This window comes from Salvelinus fontinalis, chromosome 3, assembly GCF_029448725.1.
Source record: "Salvelinus fontinalis isolate EN_2023a chromosome 3, ASM2944872v1, whole genome shotgun sequence".
Classification (NCBI taxonomy): Eukaryota; Metazoa; Chordata; class Actinopteri; order Salmoniformes; family Salmonidae; genus Salvelinus; species Salvelinus fontinalis.
Window position 1 is genome coordinate 78,037,767 of NC_074667.1, and position 27,677 is coordinate 78,065,443.

General features: G+C 43.8%; 1 protein-coding gene across 1 annotated transcript; it reads left to right on the plus strand.

Moving 5' to 3' along the window:
• Positions 1–1,044: 1,044 nt before the first annotated feature.
• On the plus strand, positions 1,045–24,479 carry LOC129851516 (anti-Muellerian hormone type-2 receptor-like). The gene is made up of 11 exons (XM_055918137.1): positions 1,045–1,188; positions 3,206–3,397; positions 9,299–9,463; positions 9,932–10,021; positions 13,340–13,443; positions 13,529–13,753; positions 14,066–14,180; positions 19,220–19,377; positions 19,707–19,857; positions 23,226–23,353; positions 23,647–24,479. The coding sequence occupies exons 1-11, from the start codon at positions 1,164–1,166 to the stop codon at positions 23,755–23,757; spliced, it is 1,464 nt and encodes a 487-aa protein (XP_055774112.1). The 5' UTR covers positions 1,045–1,163; the 3' UTR covers positions 23,758–24,479.
• Positions 24,480–27,677: the final 3,198 nt, after the last annotated feature.

Here is a 27,677-nt window from a genome sequence, read left to right on the forward strand (position 1 = left end):
GACCGTATTTAGTTTATGCCAGGGACCAAGCTACATATCGTCCCTTTTTAACATATCATATTGATGATGATTTGGAATGGGACAATTTTACTCTAACCTACTTGTTTTCAACAGTGCAGTCAAAAATATATGTATAACTAACCCAAGATAGTTAATCTGTGTCGTTTACAGTGGGTGAAAATGAAGCATAGTGGGCAGAACAAGCAAGGAAGAGGGCAGTGCCAAGCACGAGCTAGCGATCCTATTGGCACGTTGTAACATGTATTTGCATATTTCCGTTAGGGAACGCCTCCTCTGTGAAGTGCGCGTGTGCAGAATCTAAATTAGACCTTGTACTCCTTCTAAACAGCGCACTTTTCTTTTTTCTTTTTTTACTTTGTCAAAGAGTAAAATCTAGTGCACTGTGTTCGTAACAGATTCTAGTTTTTGGAACAGAAAAATGTATTGAGATCAGATGTTTCATCGATGAGAAAATAAGCAGAATGTCGGCCCAGTTTCAGCTAGTTCCATCCTCTCCGACATCCGTTTAGAACGTTTTCTCACCCCCAAATGTCCAGTGGACTTCCTCTCACCACCATATTTGGTGGTGAGAAAACGTTCTAAACGGATGCTTCGACTTTATAGCCCCTGTGACGTATCTGGGTTACCCCTTATGTCTGTGGTACAGTTGACAGAGATGAGGTAAGGGGGGCAGGGGATGTCTATGAGGGGGCATTCAGGAGGAGAAGGAAACGTGTCACATTAATAAAGGTACTTACACTAACAAATTAAATAAATTTGTGTCAAACTATTTAAGATTGTGTGTAATTAGATACAATGAAATGTAACACAGTATATCGCACATACTTGTTATTTTAATACCTTTTTTAATAACTTAAAGTTACTTTGAGAAGAAAAAATCCTGGCTATAGGCTATTAATTGCAGACAAGTTGCTGCTATGCATTTGTTATTGAACAATTTAGTGTTTGTGTCCTCCTTATCAGCCAGTGTGTGTGTGTGCGTGTCTGTGTGTGCAGGTCACAGGTGTGTGATAGTGAAGGGGGGCTGGACTGCGTGGGAAACTCAACTTCCATTCCCATCCCAGCTCACAGACATCAGAGCTAGCCAGCAGTCAGCTCACAGACATCAGACCTAGCAGTCAGCTCACAGAGAGACAGAACAAATGTGGCTGTATTTAGTCATCTTTGGTGAGTTATGTTTTTATCAAATTTAATGACTGTGCTAATAATTTGAAGTTGGCATGGAATTTGGGATACTTTACATTTGATACATAATTCAATATCATTGCAGAATTCTTGATGTGACTATCAGTTGCCATTCACTGTTTGAATGTTTTATATCTGAAGGCCTTGAAGTGTGTCTGATTTTGAGGCAACAAGAATATTGTTTCTGTTGTGTACTTTGTGTATCACCAAAGACCTTAGAGTTTAGCCTACAAACCTTTGCAGAAATTAAAACGGAGGACAATGTTTTGAAAGCAATTCTTATGGGAAAATTCTGAGGAAGTTTCTCCGTTTTATATAATTGTGTACCTAGGCCTATGTAACCGGTGTGAAATGGCTTGCTAGTTAGCGGGGTGCGCGTTAATAGGGTTTCGATCGGTGACGTCACTCGCTCTGAGACTTGAAGTAGTTGTTTCCCTTGCTCTGCAATGGCGGTGGTTTTTATGGAGCAATGTGTAACGATGCTTCGTGGGAGGCAGCTGTTGATGTGTGCAGAGGGTCGCTGGTTCGAGCCCAGGTAGGGACGAGGAGAGGGACGGAAGCAAAACTGTTACACCTAGTCCTGAATTTCAGCAAGTTTTCCCTGATTTAACGTAATTTAATCATTCTATTCTGTTTCGTTCTGTTCTATTCTAGTCAAGGTTAATAATATTGTAAGTGTTTCTATCTTAGTTAAATTATTACACACTGAGTGTACAAAACATTAGGAACACATTCCTAATATTGAGTTGCATCCCCTTTTGCCTTCAGAACAGCCTCAATTCATTGGGGAATGGGCTCTACAAGGTGTCGAAAGCGTTCTACAGGGATGCTGGCCCATGTTGACTCCAATGCTTCCCACAGTTGTGTCAAGTCATATACTACCCACCACTGCGACCTGTATGCTTTCGTTGGCTGGCCCTCACTACATATCCGTCGCCAAACCCACTGGCTCCTGGTCATCTATATGTATTTGCTAGGTAAAGCCCCGCCTTATCTCAGCTCACTGGTCACCATAGCAACACCCGCCCGGAGCACCCGCTCCAGCAGGTATATTGCGCTGGTCATCCCCAAAGCCAACATTTCCTTTGGCCGCCTTTCCTTCCAGTTCTCTGCTGCCAATGACTGGAATAAATTGCAAAAAATCTCTGAAGCTAGAGTCTTATATCGCCCTCTCTAACTTTAAGCATCAGCTCTCTAAGCAGTTTACCGATCACTGTACCTGTACATAGCCCATCTGTAAATACCACACCCGACTACCTCATCCCCATTTTATTATTTACCCTCTTGCTCTTTTGCACCCCAGTATCTCTACTTGCACATCATCTGCACATCTATCACTCCAGTATTAATGCTAAATTGTAATCATTTTCGCCTCTAGGGCCTATTTATTGCCGACCTCCCTACTCTTCTACATTTGCACACACTGTACATAGATTTTCTTTTCTTTTGTGTTATTGACTGTACGTTTGTTTATGTGTAACTCTGTGTTGTTGTTTTTGTCGCACTGATTTGCTTTATCTTGGCCAGGTCGCAGTTGTAAATAAGAACTTGTTCTCAACTGGCCTACCTGGTTAAATAAAGGTGAAATAAAATAAAAAAATATATAAATAAAAGTCAGCTGGATGTCCCTTGGGTGGTGAACCATTCTTGATACACACAGGAAACTGTTGAGTGTGAAAAACCCAGCAGCGTTGCAGTTCTTGGCACAAACCGGTGCACCTGGCACCTACTACCATACCCCGTTCAAAGACAGTTAAATATGTTGTCTTACCCCTTAACCCTCTGAATGGCACACATACACAATACATGTCTCAAGGCTTAAAAATCCTTCTTTAACCCGTCTCCTCCCCTTCATCCACACTGACTGAAGTGGATTTAACATGTGACATCAATAAGGGATCATAGCTTCACCTGGATTCACTTGGTCAGTCTGTGTCATGGGACGAGCAGATGTTCCTAATGTTTTGTACACTCAGTGTATCTTTCCTTTCTCGTATAGGATGTCTGTCAGTGTCTGTCCCGGCTCCAGCGGTGGAGCAGGGAAGGAGTTGTGTGTTCCTGACCAGTTCCCGTAACTCCAAGAAAATGGAGGCGGGTCGCGTTAACGGGACAATCCAGTACTGTGCCCACACTAACTGCTGTGTCGGCTTCTTCCGTATTATCGAGGGCCAGCCAGTGGCAGAACTACAAGGTGATATTTATTTGATTTCTTAAAATAATAATTTCATTTTAGTTCAAGTAGTGCCATATTGTTTCAGTTCATTTATAAAGTGAAAAAAGTTAGGTTTTAAATTAGACCATTTGCATTTGTGAATATGAAATGAACCTAATATTATTAGCAGTTGAATGAAATATACTAAATCTTTATCAATGTCAGAATTTCTGAAATAAATCATTATATCACTCCAAGGTGATATGGCAGGGCCGTAATTATAATATATACAGTCGTGGTCAAAAGTTTTGAGAATGACACAAATATAAATTTTTACAAAGTCTGCTGCCTCAGTTTGTGTGATGGCAATTTGCATATACTCCAGAATGTTATGAAGAGTGATCAGATGAATTGCAATTAAATGCAAAGTCCCTCTTTGCCATGCAAATGAACTGAATCCCCCAAAAACATTTCCACTGAATTTCAGCCCTGCCACAAAAGGACCAGCTGATATCATGTCAGTGATTCTCTCGTTAACACAGGTGTGAGTGTTGACGAGGACAAGGCTGGAGATCACTCTATCATGCTGATTGAGTTCGAATAACAGACTGGAAGCTTCAAAAGGAGGGTGGTGCTTGGAATCATTGTTCTTCCTCTGTCAATCATGGTTACCTGCAAGGAAACACTTGCCGTCATCATTGCTTTGCACAAAAAGGTCTTCACAGGCAAGGATATTGCTGCCATTAAGATTGCACCTAAATCAACCATTTATCGGATCATCAAGAACTTCAAGGAGAGCGGTTCAATTGTTGTGAAGAAGGCTTCAGGGCGCCCAAGAAAGTCCAGCAAGCGCCAGGACCGTCTCCTAAAGTTGATTCAGCTGCGGGATCAGGGCACCACCAGTACAGAGCTTGCTCAGGAATGGCAGCAGGCAGGTGTGAGTGCATCTGCACGCACAGTGAGACTTTTGGAGGATGGCCTGGTGTCAAGAAGGGCAGCAAAGAAGCCACTTCTCTCCAGGAAAAACATCAGGAACAGATTGATATTCTGCAAAAGGTACAAGGATTGGACTGCTGAGGACTGGGGTGAAGTAATTTTCTCTGATTAATCACCTTTCCGATTGTTTGGGGCATCCGGAAAAAAGCTTGTCCGGAGAAGACAAGGTGAGCGCTACCATCAGTCCTGTGTCATGCCAACAGTAAAGCATCCTGAGACCATTCATGTGTGGGGTTGCTTCTCAGCCAAGGGAGTGGGCTCACTCGCAATTTTGCCTAAGAACACAGCCATGAATAAAGAATGGTACCAACATCCTTCGAGAGCAACTTCTCCCAACCATCCAGGAACAGTTTGGTGACGAACAATGCCTTTTCTAGCATGATGGTGTCACGCCCTGACCTTAGAGAGCCTTTTTATGTCTCTATTTGGTTTGGTCAGAGTGTGATTTGGGGTGGGCATTCTATGTTTTTGTTTTCTATGTTTCTTTATTTCTATGTTTTGGCCGGGTATGGTTCTCAATCAGGGACAGCTGTCTATCGTTGTCTCTGATTGGGAACCATACTTAGGCAGCCCTTTTCCTTCCTTTCAGTGTGGGAAGTTATCTTTGTTAGTGGCACTTTGCCCTGTAAGCTTCACGGTTGTTTTCCGTTTGTTGTTTTTGTTGGCGACATTTTAAATAAAAGAAAAATGTACGCTAACCACGCTGCACCTTGGTCTTCTTCCAGCATCGGCAGTGACAGATGGAGCACCTTGCCATAAGGCAAAAGTGATAACTAAGTGGCTCGGGGAACAAAACATCAATATTTTGGGTCCATGGCCAGGAAACTCCCCAGACCTGAATCCCATTGAGAACTTGCGGTCAATCCTCATGAGGCGGGTGGACAAACAAAAACACAAACTTCAAGCATTGATTATACAAGAATGGGCTGCCATCAGTTAGGATGAGGTTCAGAAGTTAATTGTCAGCATGCCAGGGCGGATTGCAGAGGTTTTGAAAAAGAAGGGTCAACACTGCAAATATTGACTCTTTGCATCAACTTCTTGTAATTGTCAATAAAAGCCTTTGACACTTATGAAATGCTTGTAATTATACTTCAATATTCCATAGTAACATCTAACAAAAAATATCTAAAGACACTGAAGCAGCAAACTTTGTAGAAATTAATATTTGTGTCATTTTTAAAACTTTTGGCCACAACTGTACACATCCTCCCCTATATTCAAATATGCTCAAACCCCACCCATATATTTATATTATGAAAATAAATAAATAAAAAATGTACTATGCTACAACAGGCCCATGCACCACCGTCCGAAATAATCATTAGTAAATGTTATCATAACTAAACTTAACAAATTGTTATTATTATTACTACCGGTTCTAGTATTACGGTGTACTGCAGTTCTGCGTGTTGCCGTACCCCGGCAGAAGCTGTTGCTCGACTGCTGTGGGTACAACCAATGGCTAACACTATACTGTCTCTTTATTTCATTACTTAGAAATTTATTAAAAAGTGTAAAACTAGAGTGTAATATGAGTGTTACGTAGGCTATATCACTGTCGATTGTGATAGTTTTAACATCTACGTCAATACGTCATTTTGCGCTGTAACTGTAATTGTGGAAATAAATAATATTTTTCTAAAAATGTGTCAGTAATTGCATGGAGTGGAAACAATTTTTTGGGGGTTAAAACGGGCCGATTTGCGATGCTAATCAATCAACCAACCATCACTAACGTTAGCTATCATAGCTAAGTTACCTGGGAAGTGAATCAGCCACACATTCCACCCAGCGACCAACAATGGTGCTCACGGATGTATTCAACTAACGTTAATGTATTTATTACGTTTATTACGTTCACGTCTGAGTAAAGTGTCAATCATTTATGTTCCGCTGCATGTGTAACTGATGTAGACAGTAGTAGCTTTCAGTTATTGCATATTCGTATAGTATACTGTATAGATGTACTGTATAGTATACTGTATAGCTGTACTTATGATAGATAGCATTATTAGTGTTTGTTTGATTAAAGTGCAAATAGTTTTATTACTCAAAGAGATTGTGTCAGAAATAACATCAATGCCACTTATCATTGATGGCACCCAGGATGTATCAGGAGTTGATCAGGAGTCGATCAGGAGTCAATATGTTTTATGGCACCCAGGATGTATCAGGAGTTGATCAGTAGTCAATATGTTTGATGGAACCCAGGATATATCAAGAGTTGATCAGGAGTCAATATGTTTGATGGTACCAAGGATACATTAGAAGTTGATCAGGAGTCGATCAGGAGTCGATCAGGAGTTGATCAGGAGTTGATCAGGAGTCAATATGTTTGATGGTACCCAGGATGTATCAGGAGTTGATCAGGAGTCAATATGTTTGATGGTACCAAGGATACATCAGGAGTTGATCAGGAGTCGATCAGGAGTCAATATGTTTGAATGCACCCAGGATATATCAGGAGTTGATCAGGAGTCAATATGGTTGACTCTTTGTAGTTGCAGATCTACAACCAAAGGAAGAATTCCTGGGATTCTACGAAGTGTCCTTAACGACAGGGCAACATATAGCCAAGATGTCATGTGATGTGATGATGCGTCTAGGCCTTCCTCTGTCCCAACTTCCAGGACAAACCTATGACGATGCGGCAAACATGGCTGGACGATTGCAGGGGGGTGCAAGCCATTTTAAGGAAAGAACAACCGCTTGCTATGTATTGTCACTGTGGTCCACACTGCGTGAACTTAGTTAACTTAGCCTCTCCACTGGTAAGAGATTCAATGTGTCTGGTGCATGAATTGGGGGGCTTCTTTATTCAATCTGGCAAGTTCAAGGTGATTTTCCAGGAAATCACAAAATCAAAGCATGGTTTCACCTCGTTGAAACCTCTCTGTCCCGCCAGGTGAACTGTTCCCACCCCTGCCATCAGCTCAGTTCTCAGCCAGTATGAGTCCGTGCTGACAGCCCTTGAAGAAAAGGCATTATGCAGCTCATCTGACACTTCAACTGAGGCTATTGGTCTTCATGGAACATTTCTACAAGGGAACACTGTGCTCGGCCTTGTAGTGGCTGAAGACCTGACGGGGGATTTGGAGTGTCTGATCACCTCCCTGCAGCTTAGGAAACAGATCGTTTCAGACATGTTGGAGGCTGTGGACCACGTCAAAACAAGCATGCAGGGCAAGCGAACGGTGGAGCACTGTGATGTCTTGTTCGCAAAAGCAACTGCTATGGCAACAAAGTTGGACCTATACAACCTATTCAGATGCCTCATATCCGCAAACCTACAAAGCGTTACACCGGTCAGACTTCAGCCCCTATCCATCCGGATGCCCAGTCTTTGTACAGAGCCCAATTCTACAACACCTTGGACACAGTGAATACTCAGCCCATATCCATCCAGATGCCCAGTCTTTGTACAGAGCCCAGTTCTACAACACCTTGGACACAGTGAATACTCAGCCCATATCCATCCGGATGCCCAGTCTTTGTACAGAGCCCAGTTCTACAACACCTTGGACACAGTGAATACTCAGCCCATATCCATCCGGATGCCCAGTCTTTGTACAGAGCCCAGTTCTACAACACCTTGGACACAGTGAATAGTCAATTCATAGAGAGATTGGATCAAGCTGGATTCCACAAGCTGCAGCAGCTTGAAAATGTGCTGCTACGCGGAGACATGGACAAGGTGGTAGACGAGTATCTTGAATTGAGTTCAAGACTACTGCTGGTGCAGCTGGCCTTGTTTTGGGGTTAATTACACATATCAATTCGAGCTCAGCTGTTTCTAGCGTTATTGGGGAAACGGTGCCAGAGGTGAGAGGTCTCTTCAGTCAGGTGGAAGCTTTAGTAAGGCTGGTCGTCCCTGCCTCCTCTGTAGAGGCTGAGAGGAGTTGTAGTGCCCTGAGGAGGCTGAAGACATGGCTTAGATCATCCATGAGTCAATCAAGGCTGAGTAGTGTGGCCATGTGTCACGTGCACTAAGGAGAAACTGGACAGACTGGACCTTGAAGGAATATGCCAGTCTTTTATCGGTGTCAACAATAAGCGCAAAAAAGGCCTTTGGATCCTTTGCTTGAAGAATGGCAAGTCAAAACACATGTCATTGACTGGAGAGGAGATGAGAGGATAGGAGAGGAGATGAGAGGATAGATGACTGGAGAGGAGAGGAGATACTGGAGAGGAGAGGATAGGATAGGAGAGGATAGGAGAGGAGAGGAGAGGAGAAGAGAGGATAGGAGAGGAGAGGAGAGGAAAGGAGAGGAAAGGAGAAGAGATGACTGGAGAGCAGGGGAGAGGAGAGGAGGAGAGAGGGCTGGAGGGGAGAAGATAGGAGGAGAGGAGAGCAGAGCAAAAACCCCTGCTGCCCGCCCAAGTTTACTTGTAAATAAAAACAACAATTTGCTAAACCTTGGCCACAATATCTGGACTTGTCTTCATATAACAATGCAGATATTTCTGTTTATATGGTTGTACTTCATTAATTCCTCATCTCTGCCGTTACATAAAATGAAACAAGAAAAGGTAAAAAAACAAAAAAACAAAACAGAAATGTAATACAATACACTATTAGATATTATTGTAAAAAATTAAAATAAAATAAAAAGTTAATCCCATGGCTTAGTGAATTTGTAAATATTTTAGAATGGCAGGAAATTAGTTTCCCCTTGTTTAGGTTGTTGACTCCATGGCTACGGCCTTGTGATAGATGTCCACAGACATGTCATACACCAGACACAATTAGACCAAATACCAGATTTAAATTAAAGGCACAGTGTGAAATTTCAACAGCATGTCTCTGCCTCTTTGCTTGATAATCTGAGGAATGGGGCAGGCGAAATGTAACCTCTCTCATTCATAAACAGTCCAAACTAAATCCAAATAGCCTAAATGTGGCATTTGTGTACACCTCTGTTTATCTGTCATTCTCTATAGGTTGCAAAATGGTAGTCGGTGGCTGCCTAGATCCTGCCTGCTTTACATCAACCACCCATGTAGACTACATCAGATGTGAGTGCAGCTCAAACCTGTGTAATGGCAACATCACCTGGAACGCAGAAGAGAAGCAACCTCAACTCAAACACTCATCTTACTCTGCAGGTATGGATACTTTTTGTTTACTCGTGATTTTATAGTATAAATGCCTAATAGTGTTAATGTGTGTTTGTGATTGCATCATATTCATTTCCTTCTCGTCTGCCCAGTCAACCTTGTGAGATCACTCCCCTCCACTCCTCTTGTCTGCCCACCTTGTGAGATCACTCCCTTCCACTCCTCTTTTCTGTGTTCTGTTGTTTAACCTTGGAACCAAAGCCTAGCGTGTGAAGTCCCCGTCCCCTCACTCCCTGTTCCTCACACCCCGTCTCCTCACTCCCTGTTCCTCACACCCTGCACCCACACAGTCAAACAAACATCTACCCTGCTGTATAAAGACATAGCAAGGTGTCATCCATATACTGTACGCATTTATCACAATGGCGCCATGTACTGTAGACATTACGAATGCAGATTTGACCTACTGCACATTAAAAGCATGTACTTTATTCTGTTCCTGTACTGTGTCTGCAGACATGGTCACGGTCACTGTGGTTGTCCTTGGGATGTTACTGTGTACCCTCGTTGTGGCAGTTAAATGCAGACATCGTTTCAGAGGTTACGGTAAGTTTATGTTTACACAAATATTAATTTGGTAACCTTCTCCAATATAACTTATCCCCTTTTGATTTCAGCTTAATCTACATACACTGAACAAAATGATAAACACAACGTGTCAAGTGGTGATGCCATGCTTCATGATTTGAAATAAAAGGTTTCTCTCAAATGTTTGTGCCCAAATTTGTTTACATCCCTGTTAGTAAGCATTTCTCTTTTTCCAAGATAATACCTCCACCTGACCGGTGTGGCATATCAAGAAGCTGATTAAACAACATGATCATTACACAGGTGCATCTTTTGCTGAGGACAATAAAAGGCCACTCTAAAATATGCAGTTTTGTCACACAACACAATGCCACACATGTCTCAAGTTTTGAGGGAGCGTGCCATTGGCATGCTGACTGCAGGAACGTCCACCAGAGCCGTTGCCAGAGAATTTAATGTTCAATTCTCTACCGTTTTAGAGATTTTGGCAGTACGTCCAACCGGCCTCACAACTGCAGACCGTGTGTAACCACGCCAGCCCAGGACCACCACAACCAGCTTCTTCCAACTGCAGCATCGTCTAAGACCAGCCTCCCAGACAGCTGATGAAACTGTGGGTTTGCACAACCGAAGAATTTCTGCACAAGCTGTCAGAAACCGTCTCAGGGAAGCTCATCAAGATGCTCGTCATCCTCAATAGGTGCAGTTTGGCATCGTAACCGACTTCAGTGGGTAAATGCTCACCTTCGATGGCCACTCGCACGCTAGTGAAGTCAAATCAAGTTTATTTTATTTTATTTTATATAGCCCTTCGTACATCAGCTAATATCTCAAAGTGCTGTACAGAAACCCAGCCTAAAACCCCAAACAGCAAGCAATGCAGGTGTAGAAGCACGGTGGCTAGGAAAAACTCCCTAGAAAGGCCAAAACCTAGGAAGAAACCTAGAGAGGAACCAGGCTATGAGGGGTGGCCAGTCCTCTTCTGGCTGTGCCGGGTGGAGATTATAACAGAACATGGCCAAGATGTTCAAAATGTTCATAAGTGACAAGCATGGTCAAATAATAATCAGGAATAAATGTCAGTTGGCTTTTCATAGCCGATCATTAAGAGTTGTGCTCTTAACGGATGAATCCCGGTTTCAACTGTACTGGGCAGATGGCAGACAACGTGTTTGGCGTCTTGTGGGCGAGTGGTTTGCTGATGTCAACGTTGTGATCGGAGTTTCCCATGGTGGGGTTGTGGTACGGGCAGGTATAAGCTACGGACAATGAACACAATTGCATTTAATCAATGGAAATTTGAATGCACAGAGATACCGTGATGAGATCTTGTGGCCCATTGTCGTGCCATTCATCTGCTGCCATCACCTCATGTTTCAGCATTATAATGCACGTCCCCATGTCGCAAGGATCTGTACACAATTCCTGGAAGCTTCCATGGCCTGCATACTCACCAGACATGTCACCCATTAAGCATGTTTGGGATGCTCTGGATCGAGCTTTGGATCGATGTGTTCCAGTTCCCGCCAATATCCAGCAACTTCTCACAGCCATTGAAGAGGAGTGGGACAACATTCCACAGGCCACAATCAACAGCCTGATCAACTCTATATGAAGGAGATGTGTAGCACTGCATGAGGCAAATGGTGGTCACACCAGATACTGACTACTTTTCTGATCCTACCTTTTTTTTTAAAGGTATCTGTGACCAACATATGCATATCTGTATTCCTAGTCATGTGAAATCCATAGATTAGGGCCTAATGATTTTATTTCAATTGACTGATTTCCTCATATGAACTAAAACTCAGTAAAATCTTTGAAATTGTTGCTTTATATTTTTTGTTCACTGTATTCTTTAACATTTTAGTCATTTTCATCATACTAGTTTAAATATATCCCTTGTATTTCCCATAAGTATATTACATATATATTTATTGTAGACTGCCACTAGAGTTTCATAAGACGCCCTTGTGGGTGGGGGTTATCAAGAGTTAATGATATGTGAGATTTGGTTCTGGGTGACGAAATTACATTCACATGACTATTATGATTCATTCCATTTAACCTACTAGATGGATTCTCTCTCTCTCTCTCTCTCTCTCTCTCTCTCTCTCTCTCTCTCTCTCTCTCTCTCTCTCTCTGTCCCTCTCCTCCTCTCATCTCTTCCCTCTCTCTGTCTCTCTCTCTCTCTCCCCTCCCTCCGCCTCCCCTTTTCCCTCCCTCCCCCCCCCCCCCCCTCCCCTTCCCTCCCTCCCTCCCCTCTCTTTTGTTCACTGACCTTGGTTTTTCCTCAGATCACTTTTCACTTTTGTTGCATTTCAGTCTTTCATTTCCTTTTTCAATCTCGTGATTTCTTATCTTACTTTTCCTTTTGAGTCATTCCTGGCTGGCTGACTGGCTGGCTGACTGGCTGACTGACTGAATGGCTGGCTGGCTGGATGGCTGACTGGCTGGATGACTGACTGACTCGCTGACTGGCTGACTGACTGAATGGCTGGCTGGCTGACTGACTCGCTGACTGGCTGACTGACTGACTTGCTGACTGGATGACTGACTGACTCGCTGACTGGCTGACTGACTGGCTGGCTGAATGACTTAATGGCTGACTGACTGGATGACTGGCTGGCTGACTGACTGACTGACTAACTGACTGACTGACTGACTCGCTGACTGGCTAACTGACTGACTGACTGACTAACTGACTGACTGACTGACTCGCTGACTGACTGACTGACTGGCTGACTGACTGACTGGCTGGCTGACTGACTAACTGACTGGCTGACTGACTGACTGACTGGCTGACTGACTGACTGGATGACTGGCTGGCTGAATGAGTGGCTGACTGACTGACTGACTGACTGACTAGCTGGCTGGATAACTGGCTGACTGACTGGCTGACTGACTAGCTGGCTGGATAACTGGCTGACTGACTGGCTGGATAACTGGCTGGATGACTGACTGACTGACTGACTGGCTAACTGACTGACTGACTGGATGACTGGCTGGCTGGCTGGATGACTGGTTAACTGACTGGCTGACTGACTGACCACCTGCATGCCCCAACACTAATGCAACACTGTATCAGTATGTCACATTGTCTAAAATTTTCAGAGTCTGTTTGTTTATATTGTATTTTACAATAGGGTGAATCCTAACCTCCTGATGAATCAAACTGACTAATCAAACTGACTAATCAAACATGACTAATCAAACTTAGTCATGCATTGATGTCAATGGGAGACTATGTGAAAATGTGACTTTATGCTACATTAGGATACACCCGTGCATTAACAGTAAATGGCTTAACATGGATTCTCTCCACCCGCCTCTTAGATGACAAGCAGCGTCTATCTTTGCCAGAGGAATCTCTGACCTCACTGTGCTCATGCCACATATCAAAGCAGTCTGATATGGACCTGACTAGCATGGAACTACAGCAGGAAAGTATTTGCATATTTCACTGGACTTTTAGCATTCTGTGAACCTCTTCTCAGCACATTTCAGATTGATTTATTGATATTTCAGATTGTGGGTAGTGGTCACTTTGCGTCGGTGTGGCAGGGAAGTTACCAAGGGACTACGGTGGCTGTGAAGGTGTTCCCTACCTGGTGCAGACAGGAGTTCACAGCGGAGAGGGAAGTGTACGGACTACCACATCTGGTGCATTCTGGGATTGCTCACTTCCTGGGAGCTGGCAGGAAGTCAGATAGCGGAGACTGTGTCCTGCTCCTGGAGCTAGCCACATGTGTGAGTAACACTGTTTACATAGAGAGACGACCTCAAATACTTTTTATAAGACATGAAGGGTCATAAATGCTTATTATAACAAGTTATAAAGCCTTATACCCGCATGCTTTAATACGTAGTGTTACCATAGTAATTGTCTGATTCTCTAGCTTGGTTTGACGTAAATCCTCATTCTGCTTACTGTCCAAAGTTCCCATGCCAGGCTTCATGTTTATTGTTTGTTTAAATACTGATGTATGTTACTGTCATTTTAACTAGATAACCACATGAACGTGACACAAGGGAAAAACTCTGACTTGTCTTTCTATCCAGGGCTCTCTCAGCTCCTTCCTGTCCAAAAACAACAGTGACTGGACGACAACACTGAAGCTGGCCCAGTCTCTGTCTGAGGGACTGGCTTACCTCCATTCTGACTTCTACAGGCATGGTATGTATGGGCCATCATCATCAACATCATTATCATCATCATCATTATCATAATCACCATGGGGATTATAACAGTACATGACCATTGAGGCCAGATCGTTCTTCAAGATGTTCAAATGTTCATAGATGACCAGCATGGTGAAATAATAAACACAGTGGTTACAGAGGGTGCAACAGGTCAGTACCTCAGGAGTAAATATCAGTTGGCTTTTCATAGCCGATCATTCAGAGGTTAAGACAGCAGGTGCGGGAGAGAGAGAGAGAGGGAGAGAGCGAGAGGGAGAGAGCGAAAGGGAGATCGAAACAGCAGGTCCGGGACAAGGTAGGGTTCCATAGCCGCAGGCAGAACAGCAGAAACTGGATCAGCAGCACGACCAGGTGGACTGGGGTGGGGACAGCCAGGAGTCGTCAGGTCAGGTAGTCCTGAGGCATGGTCCTAAGGCTTCGGTCCTCCAGGTTGGGGGAGAGAGAGAGAGAGGTGGGAGAATTAGAGGGAGCATACCTAAGATCACACAGGACACAAGATAAGACAGGAGAATTACACCAGATAGGACAGGCTGACCCCAGCCCCCTAGCACATAGACTATTCCGACATAGATACTGGAGACTGAGACAGGGGGGGGGGGGGGTCAGGGAACCCTGTGGCCTCGTCCGACGGTACCCCCGGAGAGGGCCAACCAGGCAGGATATAACCCCACCCACTTTTCCATGCACAGCCCCCACACCACTAGAGGGATATCTTCAACCACCAACCTACTACCCTGAGACAAGGCCCACAAAGATCTCCCCCACACCACTAGAGGGATATCTTCAACCATCAACTGACTATCAACCCCACTACCACAAAGATCTCCCCCACACGAGCCCGAGGGGGAGGAAAACTTGATAGGAAGATCACGTCAGTGACTCAAACCTCTCAAGTCGAGTTTAGCACGACGTGATGCACCCCTCCTAGGGACGGCATGGGAGAGCAGTGGTGGATAAAGTACCCAATTGTCATACTTGAGTAAAAGTAAAGATACATTAATAGAAATGTTTATTTTTTATTTTTTTTATTTCACCTTTATTTAACCAGGTAGGCTAGTTGAGAACAAGTTCTCATTTGCAACTGCGACCTGGCCAAGATAAAGCATAGCAGTGTGAACAGACAACAACACAGAGTTACACATGGAGTAAACAATAAACAAGTCAATAACATGGTAGGAAAAAGAGAATCTATATACAATGTGTGCAAAAGGCATGAGGTAGGCAATAAATCGAATAATTACAATTTAGCAGATTAACACTGGAGTGATAAATCATCAGATGATCATGTGCAAGAAGAGATACTGGTGTGCAAAAGAGCAGAAAAGTAAATAAATAAAAGCAGTATGGGGGTGAGGTAGGTAAATTGGGTGGGTAGTTTACAGGTGGACTATGTACAGCTGCAGCGATCGGTTAGCTGCTCGGATAGCAGATTTTTAAAGTTGTTGAGGGAGATAAAAGTCTCCAACTTCAGAGATTTTTGCAATTCGTTCCAGTCGCAGGCAGCAGAGAACTGGAAGGAAAGGCGTCCAAATGAGGTTTTGGCTTTAGGGATGATCAGTGAGATACACCTGCTGGAGCGCATGCTACGGGTGGGTGTAGCCATCGTGACCAGTGAACTGAGATAAGGCGGCACTTTACCTACCATAGCCTTGTAGATGACCTGGAGCCAGTGGGTCTGACGACGAACATGTAGCGAGGGCCAGCCGACTAGGGCATACAGGTCGCAGTGGTGGGTCGTATAAGGTGCTTTAGTAACAAAACGGATGGCACTGTGATAAACTGCATCCAGTTTGCTGAGTAGAGTATTGGAAGCTATTTTGTAGATGACATCGCCGAAGTCGAGGATCGGTAGAATAGTCAGTTTTACTAGGGTAAGTTTGGCGGCGTGAGTGAAGGAGGCTTTGTTCCGGAATAGAAAGCCGACTCTAGATTTGATTTTGGATTGGAGATGTTTGATATGAGTCTGGAAGGAGAGTTTGCAGTCTAGCCAGACACCTAGGTACTTATAGATGTCCACATATTCTAGGTCGGAACCGTCCAGGGTGGTGATGCTAGTCGGGCGTGCGGGTGCAGGCAGCGAACGGTTGAAAAGCATGCATTTGGTTTTACTAGCATTTAAGAGCAGTTGGAGGCCACGGAAGGAGTGTTGTATGGCATTGAAGCTCGTTTGGAGGTTAGATAGCACAGTGTCCAGGGAAGGGCCGGAAGTATACAGAATGGTGTCGTCTGCGTAGAGGTGGATCAGGGAATCGCCCGCAGCAAGAGCAAGATCATTGATGTATACAGAGAAAAGAGTCGGCCCGAGAATTGAACCCTGTGGTACCCCCATAGAGACTGCCAGAGGACCGGACAACATGTCCTCCGATTTGACACACTGAACTCTGTCTGCAAAGTAGTTGGTGAACCAGGCAAGGCAGTCATTAGAAAAACCGAGGCTATTGAGTCTGCCGATAAGAATATGGTGATTGACAGAGTCGAAAGCCTTGGCCAGGTCGATGAAGACGGCTGCACAGTAATGTCTTTTATCGATGGCGGTTATGATATCGTTTAGTACCTTGAGCGTGGCTGAGGTGCACCCGTGACCGGCTCGGAAACCGGATTGCACAGCGGAGAAGGTACGGTGGGATTCGAGATGGTCAGTGATCTGTTTGTTGACTTGGCTTTCGAAGACCTTAGCTAGGCAGGGCAGGATGGATATAGGTCTGTAACAGTTTGGGTCCAGGGTGTCTCCCCCTTTGAAGACGGGGATGACAGCGGCAGCTTTCCAATCCTTGGGGATCTCAGATGATACGAAGGAGAGGTTGAACAGGCTGGTAATAGGGGGTGCGACAATGGCGGCGGACAGTTTCAGAAATAGGGGGTCCAGATTGTCAAGCCCAGCTGATTTGTATGGGTCCAGGTTTTCCAGCTCTTTCAGAACATCTGCTATCTGGATATGGGTAAAGGAGAAGCTGGGGAGGCTTGGGCGAGTAGCAGCGGGGGGGGCAGGGCTGTTGGCCAAGGTTGGAGTCGCCAGGTGGAAGGCATGGCCAGCCATTGAGAAATGTTTGTTGAAGTTTTCGATTATCACGGACTTATCAGTGGTGACCGTGTTATCTAGCCTCAGTGCAGTGGGCAGCTGGGAGGAGGTGCTCTTGTTTTCCATGGACTTTACAGTATCCCAGAACTTTTTGGAGTTAGAGCTACAGGATGCAAATTTCTGCTTGAAAAAGCTGGCCTTTGCTTTCCTGACTGACTGCGTGTATTGGTTCCTGACTTCCCTGAACAGTTGCATATCACGGGGGCTCTTCGATGCTATTGCAGTTCGCCACAGGATGTTTTTGTGCTGGTCGAGGGCAGTCAGGTCTGGAGTGAACCAAGGGCTATATCTGTTCTTGGTTCTGCATTTTTTGAACGGAGCATGCTTGTCTAATATGGTGAGGAAGTAACTTTTAAAGAATGACCAGGCATCCTCAACTGACGGGATGAGGTCAATATCCTTCCAGGGTACCCGGGCCAGGTCGAGGGCCAGGTCGATTAGAAAGGCCTGCTCGCAGAAGTGTTTCAGGGAGCGTTTGACAGTGATGAGGGGTGGTCGTTTGACCGTGGACCCATGGCGGATACAGGCAATGAGGCAGTGATCGCTGAGATCTTGATTGAAGACAGCAGAGGTGTATTTGGAGGGCAAGTTGGTCAGGATAATGACTCAAGTAAAAGTGAAAGTCACCCAGGAAAATACTACTTGAGTAAAAGTCTAAAAGTATTTGGTTTTAAATATACTTAAGTATCAGAAGTAAATGGAATTGCTAAAATGTACTTAAGTGTCAAAAGTCAAAGTCAAAATAATTTCAACTTCCTTATATTAAGCAAACCAGATGGCACAATTGTCTTTTATTTATTTTATTTACTGATAGCCAGGGGCATAGCGCCAGATCAGAGGCAGTAGAGATGACCAGGGATGTTCTCTTGATTAGTGTGTGAATTGGACCATTTTCCTGTCAAAATGTAACGAGTACTTTTGTGTGTGTCAGGGAAAATGTATGGAGTAAAAAGTACATTATTTTATTTAGGAATGTAGCGGAGTAAAAGTTGCCAAAATATAAATAGTAAGTAAAGTACAGATACCCCAAAAAACGACTTAAGTACTTTAAAGTATTTTTTAATTAAGTACTTTTCCCCACTGTGGGAGAGCACTAGTAAGCCAGTGATTCAGCCCCCGTAATAGGGTCAAAGGAAGTGAATCCCAGTGGAGAGAGGGGAGCCGGCCAGGCAGAGACAGCAAGGATGGTTAGTCGCTCCAGCCTTTCCGTTTACCTTCACACCCCTAGGGTAGACTACGCTCAATCATAGGACCTACTGAAGAGATGAGTCTTCATTAAAGACTTAAAGGTCGAGACCGAGTCTGCGTCTCTCACATGGGTAGGCAGACCATTCCATAGAAATGGAGCTCTATAGGAGAAAGCCCTGCCTCCAGCTGTTTACTTAGAACTTCTAGGGACAGTAAGGAGGCCTGTGTCTTATGACCGTAGCGTAAGTGTAGGTATGTACGGCAGGACCAAATCGGAAAGATAGATAGGAGCAAGCCCATGTAATGCTTTGTAGGTTAGCAGTAAAACATTTAAATCAGCCCTTGCCTTAACAGGAAGCCAGAGGCTAGGACTGGAGTAATATGATCAAATTTTGGGGTTCTAGTCAAGATTCTAGCAGCCGTATTTAGCACTAACTGAAGTTTATTTAGTGCTTTATCCGGGTAGTCGTAAAGTAGATCATTTCAATAGTCTAACCTAGAAGTGACAAAAGCATGGATTAGCTTTTCTGCATCATATTTGGACGTCACAGTTTAGACAACATACCGTAAAAAAGCTCCAAAGCCAAGCTCCACTGCAGTTTCTCCTGGCCATGTGACCTGCCCAGGAAGACTTTCTCCTGCTCTCACCATGTGGTCAGGAATAACACCTGACCCAATCCTATATGTCGTTTGTCAGTGGCTGTACAGTGTGTGTCTGTGTATGTCTGATGTCTGTGTGTTCTCAGGGGTACACAAGCCAGCGGTGGCCCATAGGGATCTCAGTAGTAACAATGTGCTTGTGAGGGACGATGGTACCTGTGTCCTGTGTGACTTTGGCTCTTCCACCATCCTGCGCTCGTGCGCCGGTCCACACGGCTGGCAGCGCTACATGGTTAACGTACAGGTGGGCCTGTCTTCCGACCTAAACCCCGGCTCCCTTCTACTTCTTTAGGATGTTTTCTCCGTTTATTGAACATATAGAGAGAGAGTGACAGAGATAGATTCTATCCATCCTATCCAAAAACAATGCTGGTATATATGCCAGAGGCTGCGGCCCTTAACTGCTACACCATCCAGTCTCTCATTTTAACAGCAGCAACAACATGTTTCTGATAGGCAACTTCTGTTTCTACTCTCTCCACAGGCCAGTGTTCAGGCAGCGAGATGATTGTGTTGTTGATACGTACACACGTTGTTCAGTTTAGTTCAACCGTTCTCCTCTCCCATCTACAGGGCCAGGTGGGGACGTTGTGCTATATGGCCCCTGAGCTCCTGGATGGCTGTGTGAACCTGAGCAGTGGCTGGTGTCTCATACAGGGAGACGTCTACTCCTTAGGAACGCTGCTTTGGGAGCTGCTGATGCGATGCTCAGACCTTTTCATAGGTAGGCTATATATATCACCTTTTCATAGGTAGGCTATATATCACCTTTTCATAGGTAGGCTATATATATCACCTTTTCATAGGTAGGCTATATATATCACCTTTTCATAGGTAGGCTATATATCACCTTTTCATAGGTAGGCTATATATATATCACCTTTTCATAGGTAGACTATATATAGCACCTTTTCATAGGTAGGCTATATATATCACCTTTTCATAGGTAGGCTATATATATCACCTTTTCATAGGTAGGCTATATATATCACCTTTTCATAGGTAGGCTATAGGTAGGCTATATTTCCTTGAGCCTTCCTGGAGTGCCAGGTTGGCTGTGTTTGCACTTTTGGGACTATGGCATCTCTTCCGTTCTTAGTTAGTTAACTAATTATGTTTCAGTGTTAGCTAGCCAAGTGCATGTGAGATTTGGTTCTGAGATAATTCAATCTCTTAAGAGTTCTCAGTGTTTATCATAACCATTGGGTTACCCTAAGGTTAACCTAAGCTCTCAAAGCGCACTGCCCACAAATGTTTGTCAGTGGGAGACTACCCCCTAACCATAACCCTAACCTCTGTCTCCGCCTGCAGGCTGCCCCGGTGTCAGGTCAAACTGTCTTATGAAGAGTTACAAACCATAACCCTAACCTCTGTCTCCGCCTGCAGGCTGCCCCGGTGTCAGATCAAACTGTCTTATGAAGAGTTACAAACCATAACCCTAACCTCTGTCTCCGCCTGCAGGCTGCCCCGGTGTCAGATCAAACTGTCTTATGAAGAGTTACAAACCATAACCCTAACCTCTGTCTCCGCCTGCAGGCTGCCCCGGTGTCAGATCAAACTGTCTTATGAAGAGTTACAAACCATAACCCTAACCTCTGTCTCCGCCTGCAGGCTGCCCCGTTGTCAGATCAAACTGTCTTATGAAGAGTTACAAACCATAACCCTAACCTCTGTCTCCGCCTGCAGGCTGCCCCGGTGTCAGATCAAACTGTCTTATGAAGAGTTACAAACCATAACCCTAACCTCTGTCTCCGCCTGCAGGCTGCCCCGGTGTCAGATCAAACTGTCTTATGAAGAGTTACAAACCATAACCCTAACCTCTGTCTCCGCCTGCAGGCTGCCCCGGTGTCAGATCAAACTGTCTTATGAAGAGTTACAAACCATAACCCTAACCTCTGTCTCCGCCTGCAGGCTGCCCCGGTGTCAGATCAAACTGTCTTATGAAGAGTTACAAACCATAACCCTAACCTCTGTCTCCGCCTGCAGGCTGCCCCGGTGTCAGATCAAACTGTCTTATGAAGAGTTACAAACCATAACCCTAACCTCTGTCTCCGCCTGCAGGCTGCCCCGGTGTCAGATCAAACTGTCTTATGAAGAGTTACAAACCATAACCCTAACCTCTGTCTCCGCCTGCAGGCTGCCCCGGTGTCAGATCAAACTGTCTTATGAAGAGTTACAAACCATAACCCTAACCTCTGTCTCCGCCTGCAGGCTGCCCCGGTGTCAGATCAAACTGTCTTATGAAGAGTTACAAACCATAACCCTAACCTCTGTCTCCGCCTGCAGGCTGCCCCGGTGTCAGATCAAACTGTCTTATGAAGAGTTACAAACCATAACCCTAACCTCTGTCTCCGCCTGCAGGCTGCCCCGGTGTCAGATCAAACTGTCTTATGAAGAGTTACAAACCATAACCCTAACCTCTGTCTCCGCCTGCAGGCTGCCCCGGTGTCAGATCAAACTGTCTTATGAAGAGTTACAAACCATAACCCTAACCTCTGTCTCCGCCTGCAGGCTGCCCCGGTGTCAGATCAAACTGTCTTATGAAGAGTTACAAACCATAACCCTAACCTCTGTCTCCGCCTGCAGGCTGCCCCGGTGTCAGATCAAACTGTCTTATGAAGAGTTACAAACCATAACCCTCTGCCTCTGTCTCCGCCTGCAGGCTGCCCCGGTGTCAGATCAAACTGTCTTATGAAGAGTTACAAACCATAACCCTCTGCCTCTGTCTCCGCCTGCAGGCTGCCCCGGTGTCAGATCAAACTGTCTTGTGAAGAGTTACAAACCATAACCCTCTGCCTCTGTCTCCGCCTGCAGGCTGCCCCGGTGTCAGATCAAACTGTCTTATGAAGAGTTACAAACCATAACCCTAACCTCTGTCTCCGCCTGCAGGCTGCCCCGGTGTCAGATCAAACTGTCTTATGAAGAGTTACAAACCATAACCCTAACCTCTGTCTCCGCCTGCAGGCTGCCCCGGTGTCAGATCAAACTGTCTTATGAAGAGTTACAAACCATAACCCTAACCTCTGTCTCCGCCTGCAGGCTGCCCCGGTGTCAGATCAAACTGTCTTATGAAGAGTTACAAACCATAACCCTAACCTCTGTCTCCGCCTGCAGGCTGCCCCGGTGTCAGATCAAACTGTCTTATGAAGAGTTACAAACCATAACCCTAACCTCTGTCTCCGCCTGCAGGCTGCCCCGGTGTCAGATCAAACTGTCTTATGAAGAGTTACAAACCATAACCCTCTGCCTCTGTCTCCGCCTGCAGGCTGCCCCGGTGTCAGATCAAACTGTCTTATGAAGAGTTACAAACCATAACCCTCTGCCTCTGTCTCCGCCTGCAGGCTGCCCCGGTGTCAGATCAAACTGTCTTATGAAGAGTTACAAACCATAACCCTAACCTCTGTCTCCGCCTGCAGGCTGCCCCGGTGTCAGATCAAACTGTCTTATGAAGAGTTACAAACCATAACCCTAACCTCTGTCTCCGCCTGCAGGCTGCCCCGGTGTCAGATCAAACTGTCTTATGAAGAGTTACAAACCATAACCCTAACCTCTGTCTCCGCCTGCAGGCTGCCCCGGTGTCAGATCAAACTGTCTTATGAAGAGTTACAAACCATAACCCTCTGCCTCTGTCTCCGCCTGCAGGCTGCCCCGGTGTCAGATCAAACTGTCTTATGAAGAGTTACAAACCATAACCCTAACCTCTGTCTCCGCCTGCAGGCTGCCCCGGTGTCAGATCAAACTGTCTTATGAAGAGTTACAAACCATAACCCTAACCTCTGTCTCCGCCTGCAGGCTGCCCCGGTGTCAGATCAAACTGTCTTATGAAGAGTTACAAACCATAACCCTAACCTCTGTCTCCGCCTGCAGGCTGCCCCGGTGTCAGATCAAACTGTCTTATGAAGAGTTACAAACCATAACCCTAACCTCTGTCTCCGCCTGCAGGCTGCCCCGGTGTCAGATCAAACTGTCTTATGAAGAGTTACAAACCATAACCCTAACCTCTGTCTCCGCCTGCAGGCTGCCCCGGTGTCAGATCAAACTGTCTTATGAAGAGTTACAAACCATAACCCTAACCTCTGTCTCTACCTGCAGGCTGCCCGGTGCCAGATCACAGACTGCCTTATGAAGAGGAGCTGGGGGCCAGTCCTTCTTTAGAGCAGCTCATAGTCCATGTATCTGAGAGAAGGGAACGTCCTTCAGTACCCAAACACTGGCAACAGGTAGGCTATTTCTCCAGGAACTATTCAGTCTCAACTATTAGAGGGGTGATGACTGTCTGCCCTGACTGAGTTACAAGAAGATAGTAAACAAACACATCATTCCCAGGTTATTACTGTGTAACTACTGTTATTGTATAAAGTATTAGAGGTGATGACTGTCTGCCCTGGGGTGAGTTTCCCAAAAACATAAAGATTATCTTTAGCTCTAAGACCGCCTGGAAATAATGACAATTAGGTGAAGCATGTTACACTATGTCTTTAGGAAACTGATTAATATGGGTTGTCTGTTGCAGGGCTTGCATGACATTCTGTTGGACAGTTGGGACCATGACTCAGATGCCAGACTGACAGCCCAGTGTGCCAGGGACAGACTAGTGTCTCTAGCCCCCTGCTGCTCTATATGATATATATATATATATATATATATATATATATATATATATATATATATATATATATATATAATATTATGGGATATGTAATTATTCCTTAGTCTAGGACCAGACTGACAGCTCAGTGTGCCAGTCTTTACTCTCATGTTGACGTGTGTGTGGTATTCTATTGTATTATATTCTATACTATTATATAATATTCTCTATTCAATACCATTCTATAATATTCTATTCTATACTATTCTATTCTATACTATTCCATTCTATAAAATTATATACTATTCTATACTATTATATAATATTCTATACTATTATATAATATTCTATACTATTCCATTCTATAATATTATATTCTATACTTAGTCACCTCATTATTGTCACTGTCATTGTTGCTATTTCATTGACTTACACATTGCCTACATCTTTTTGGTTTATTTTACCTAATGTTTGTGTATGCAGAAAATGCACTGTAGTGAAACTCTATTGGGCTCTTGCTAAAGACTTGTTTGACATTTGTTGTAGAATCTTATAAACCGCACAGCAGAATCAGACGTTAGGTTGCTGAGGTACGACTGAGGTCACAGCTGCTTTTAAATCTACATTTTATATTGGATCACAGTAATATTTTTATGTTTTATGTTGATATTTGTAGAGTGGAGGACAGAAACGTGATTGGATTATCTTTACTGATTTTGCGCAGAAGGCTTGAATAAAGCTCATAGTGATGAACATCATAGGCATAATGTGATCACTTTGTGTAATATGTTGACATGTTTCTATAGCAATAATATAGAATCATATACTGTATGCCATTTAGCAAATGCTTTAAAGGCGCAATATGCAGCAGAAATCACTCTGCCATTTCCTGGTTTGCTTAAATTCTAATATTTCGCCTAATTTCAGTTTATGTGACAAAACAAACAGTCATCGTGTAGAGAATCATTGTACCATCTAAAATGTGGTGAAAAATATTTTCCATAACCAAAAATATTGTATTTTCAGCGGTTTGAAGCGGGTGTACAAAACCGAACGTAAATGAACAAAAACTAAACTTAAACACTGGGAGCATAGAAATAGAGCACATAGAACAGATACATCGCTTCTTAGACTAGCTTTCAATGAGAATGACAGATCTATAACTCACATTTCTAAGTGAATTTGGTGGGGTCGCCAAAAACATGACATATTGCAGCTTTAATAGAAAGCCACAGTACGGCATGCTTACGTTTTCATATGGGTGGCTCCAGGGGCAATTGAACCCTTGATCCTGCAAGCTTATTACATACAGTTGAAGTCGGAAGTTTACATACACCTTAGCCAAATACATTTAAACTCAGTTTTCACAATTCCTGACATTTAATCCTAGTAAAAATTCCCTGTGTTAGGTCAGTTAGGATCACCATTTTATTTTAAGAATGTGAAATGTCAGAATAATAGTAGAGATAATTATTTATTTCAGCTTTTATTTCTTTCATCACATTCCCAGTGGGTCAGAAGTTTACATACACTCAAATAGTATTTGGTATTATTGCCTTTAAATTGTTTAACTTGGGTCAAACATTTCGGGTAGCCTTCCACAAGCTTCCCACAATAAGTTGGGTGAATTTTGGCCCATTCCTCCTGACAGAGCTGGTGTAACTGAGTCAGGTTTGTAGGCCTCCTTGCTCGCACATGCTTTTTCAGTTCTGCCCACAGATTTTCTATAGGATTGAGGTCAGGGCTTTGTGATGGCCACTCCAATACCTTGACTTTGTTGTCCTCAAGCCATTTTGCCACAACTTTGGAAGTATGATTGGGGTCATTGTCTATTTGGAAGACCCATTTGCGACCAAGCTTTAACTTCCTGACTGATGTCTTGAGATGTTGCTTCAATATATCCACATAATTTTTCTTCTTCATGATGCCATCAATATTGTGAAGTGCACCAGTCCCTCTTGCAACAAAGCACCCCCACAACATGATGCTGCCACCACCGTGCTTCACGGTTGGGATGGTGTTCTTCGGCTTGCAAGCCTACCCCTTTTCCTCCAAAAATAACGATGGTCATTATGGCCAAACAGTTCTATTTTTGTTTCATCAGACCAGAGGACATTTCTCCAAAAATAACAATCTTTGTCCCAATGTGCAGTTGAAAACCGTAGTCTGGCTTTTTTATGGCGGTTTTGGAGCAGTGGCTTCTTCCTTGCTGAGCGGCCTTTCAGGTTATGTTGATATAGGACTTGTTTTACTGTGGATACAGATACTTTGTACCTGTTTCCTCCAGCATCTTCACAAGGTCCTTTGCTGTTGTTCTGGGATTGATTTGCACTTTTCGCACCAAAGTACGTTCATCTCTAGGAGACAGAATGCGTCTCCTCCTTCCGGTATAATGGCTGCGTGGTCCCATGGTGTTTATACTTGCGTACTGTTGTTTGTACAGATGAATATGGTACCTTCAGGTGTTTGGAAATTGGTCCCAAGGATGAACCAGACTTGTGGAGGTCTTGGCTGATTTCTTTTGATTTTCCCATGATGTCAAGCAAAGAGGCACTGAGTTTGAAGGTAGGCCTTGAAATACATCCACAGGTACACCTCCAATTGACTCAAATTATGTCAATTAGCCTAACAGAAGCTTCTAAAGCCATGACATCATTTTCTGGAATTTTCCAAGCTGTTTAAAGGCACAGTTAACTTAGTGTATGTAAACCTCTGACCCACTAGAATTGCGATACAGTGAGTTATAAGTGAACTAATCTGTCTGTAAACAATTGTTGGAAAAATGACTTGTGTCATGCACAAAGTAGATGTCCTAACCGACTTGCCAAAACTATAGTCTGTTAACAAATTTGTGGAGTGGTTGAAAAACGAGTTTTAATGACTCCAAACTAACTGTATGTAAACTTCCGACATCAACTGTTTATATACAATACTTTAATCTTATAATGTTTCATTTAACCATTACATCTGAGTTCCATTGACACAGTAATGTGATTTTGTCTTGATCTTGTCTGTTTACATTTATAAGATCAGATTACAATGCGTCTTTTAAACGTCTACACTAATGGGCACAATCGGAGTGTGGACAAGATCAGGACAAAGCTTGCATGTTAGAACCAAGTCTAAACAGGGCTAGAGGCTGAACAATGGGGCACATGGGTCGGTAGGATTTATTGAAAAGCCATATTCTTATACAGCGTAGACCTAGAGGAATTAATTGACACATCTTTCATTAAAATCAGTTCACGATTTTGAATCAATTCTCTGATCCCAGGTATTGATTCTTAAATTGATTCTCAGTAATGTTAGCTAGCCCTGTACATGCACCAAACCTCTGGTATTATTATTTTAAAATAATTAGCGGACATTGTTTCCGCGCTTCTATTGCCATGACTGATCATAAGTCGTTTTCTCATGGCTCTCTCTCGTCTCTCTGCAGCAGACATATCATGAGCAATATGTTTGGAACATAAAATCTCAGTATCAAATCGTGATACATACAGGATGTAATCGCAATATGCATTGAATTGTGACCTAAGTATTGTGATAACATTAAATTGTGACCGAAGTATTGTGATAACATTGAATTGTGACCTACGTATTGTGATAACGTTGAATTGTGACCTAAGTATTGTGATAACGTTGAATTGTGACCTAAGTATTGTGATAACATTGAATTGTGAGGTAAGTATTGTGATAACATTGAATCGTGAGGAAATCGTGCCAATTCCCAGGCCTAATTATCATGTTTCCATAGAAACATATCTCATGTCACATAGCTTTTTGAACAGAAGCTTGATTCAGGTGGAATCAGGTGTTCCTATAAAAGAGACTATTTATTGAACTGTTTTTTTAAACGGGGAAGTCCAATTGAGACAGACTTTTCTTCTGCAACATACATTATAAGGAATTAGTGGCACAATTATAACAATCAGAGACAGAAGCATGAGAAATAC

What these genes read in the sequence shown, in the direction of transcription:
- LOC129851516 (XM_055918137.1), top strand. Translation starts at nt 1,164, where the DNA reads ATGTGGCTGTATTTAGTCATCTTTG. An exon ending in ACACTCATCTTACTCTGCAG is followed by an intron (nt 9,464 to 9,931) that starts GTATGGATACTT and finishes CTGTGTCTGCAG; the next exon opens with ACATGGTCACGGTCACTGTG. An exon ending in TTCTGACTTCTACAGGCATG is followed by an intron (nt 14,181 to 19,219) that starts GTATGTATGGGC and finishes GTGTGTTCTCAG; the next exon opens with GGGTACACAAGCCAGCGGTG.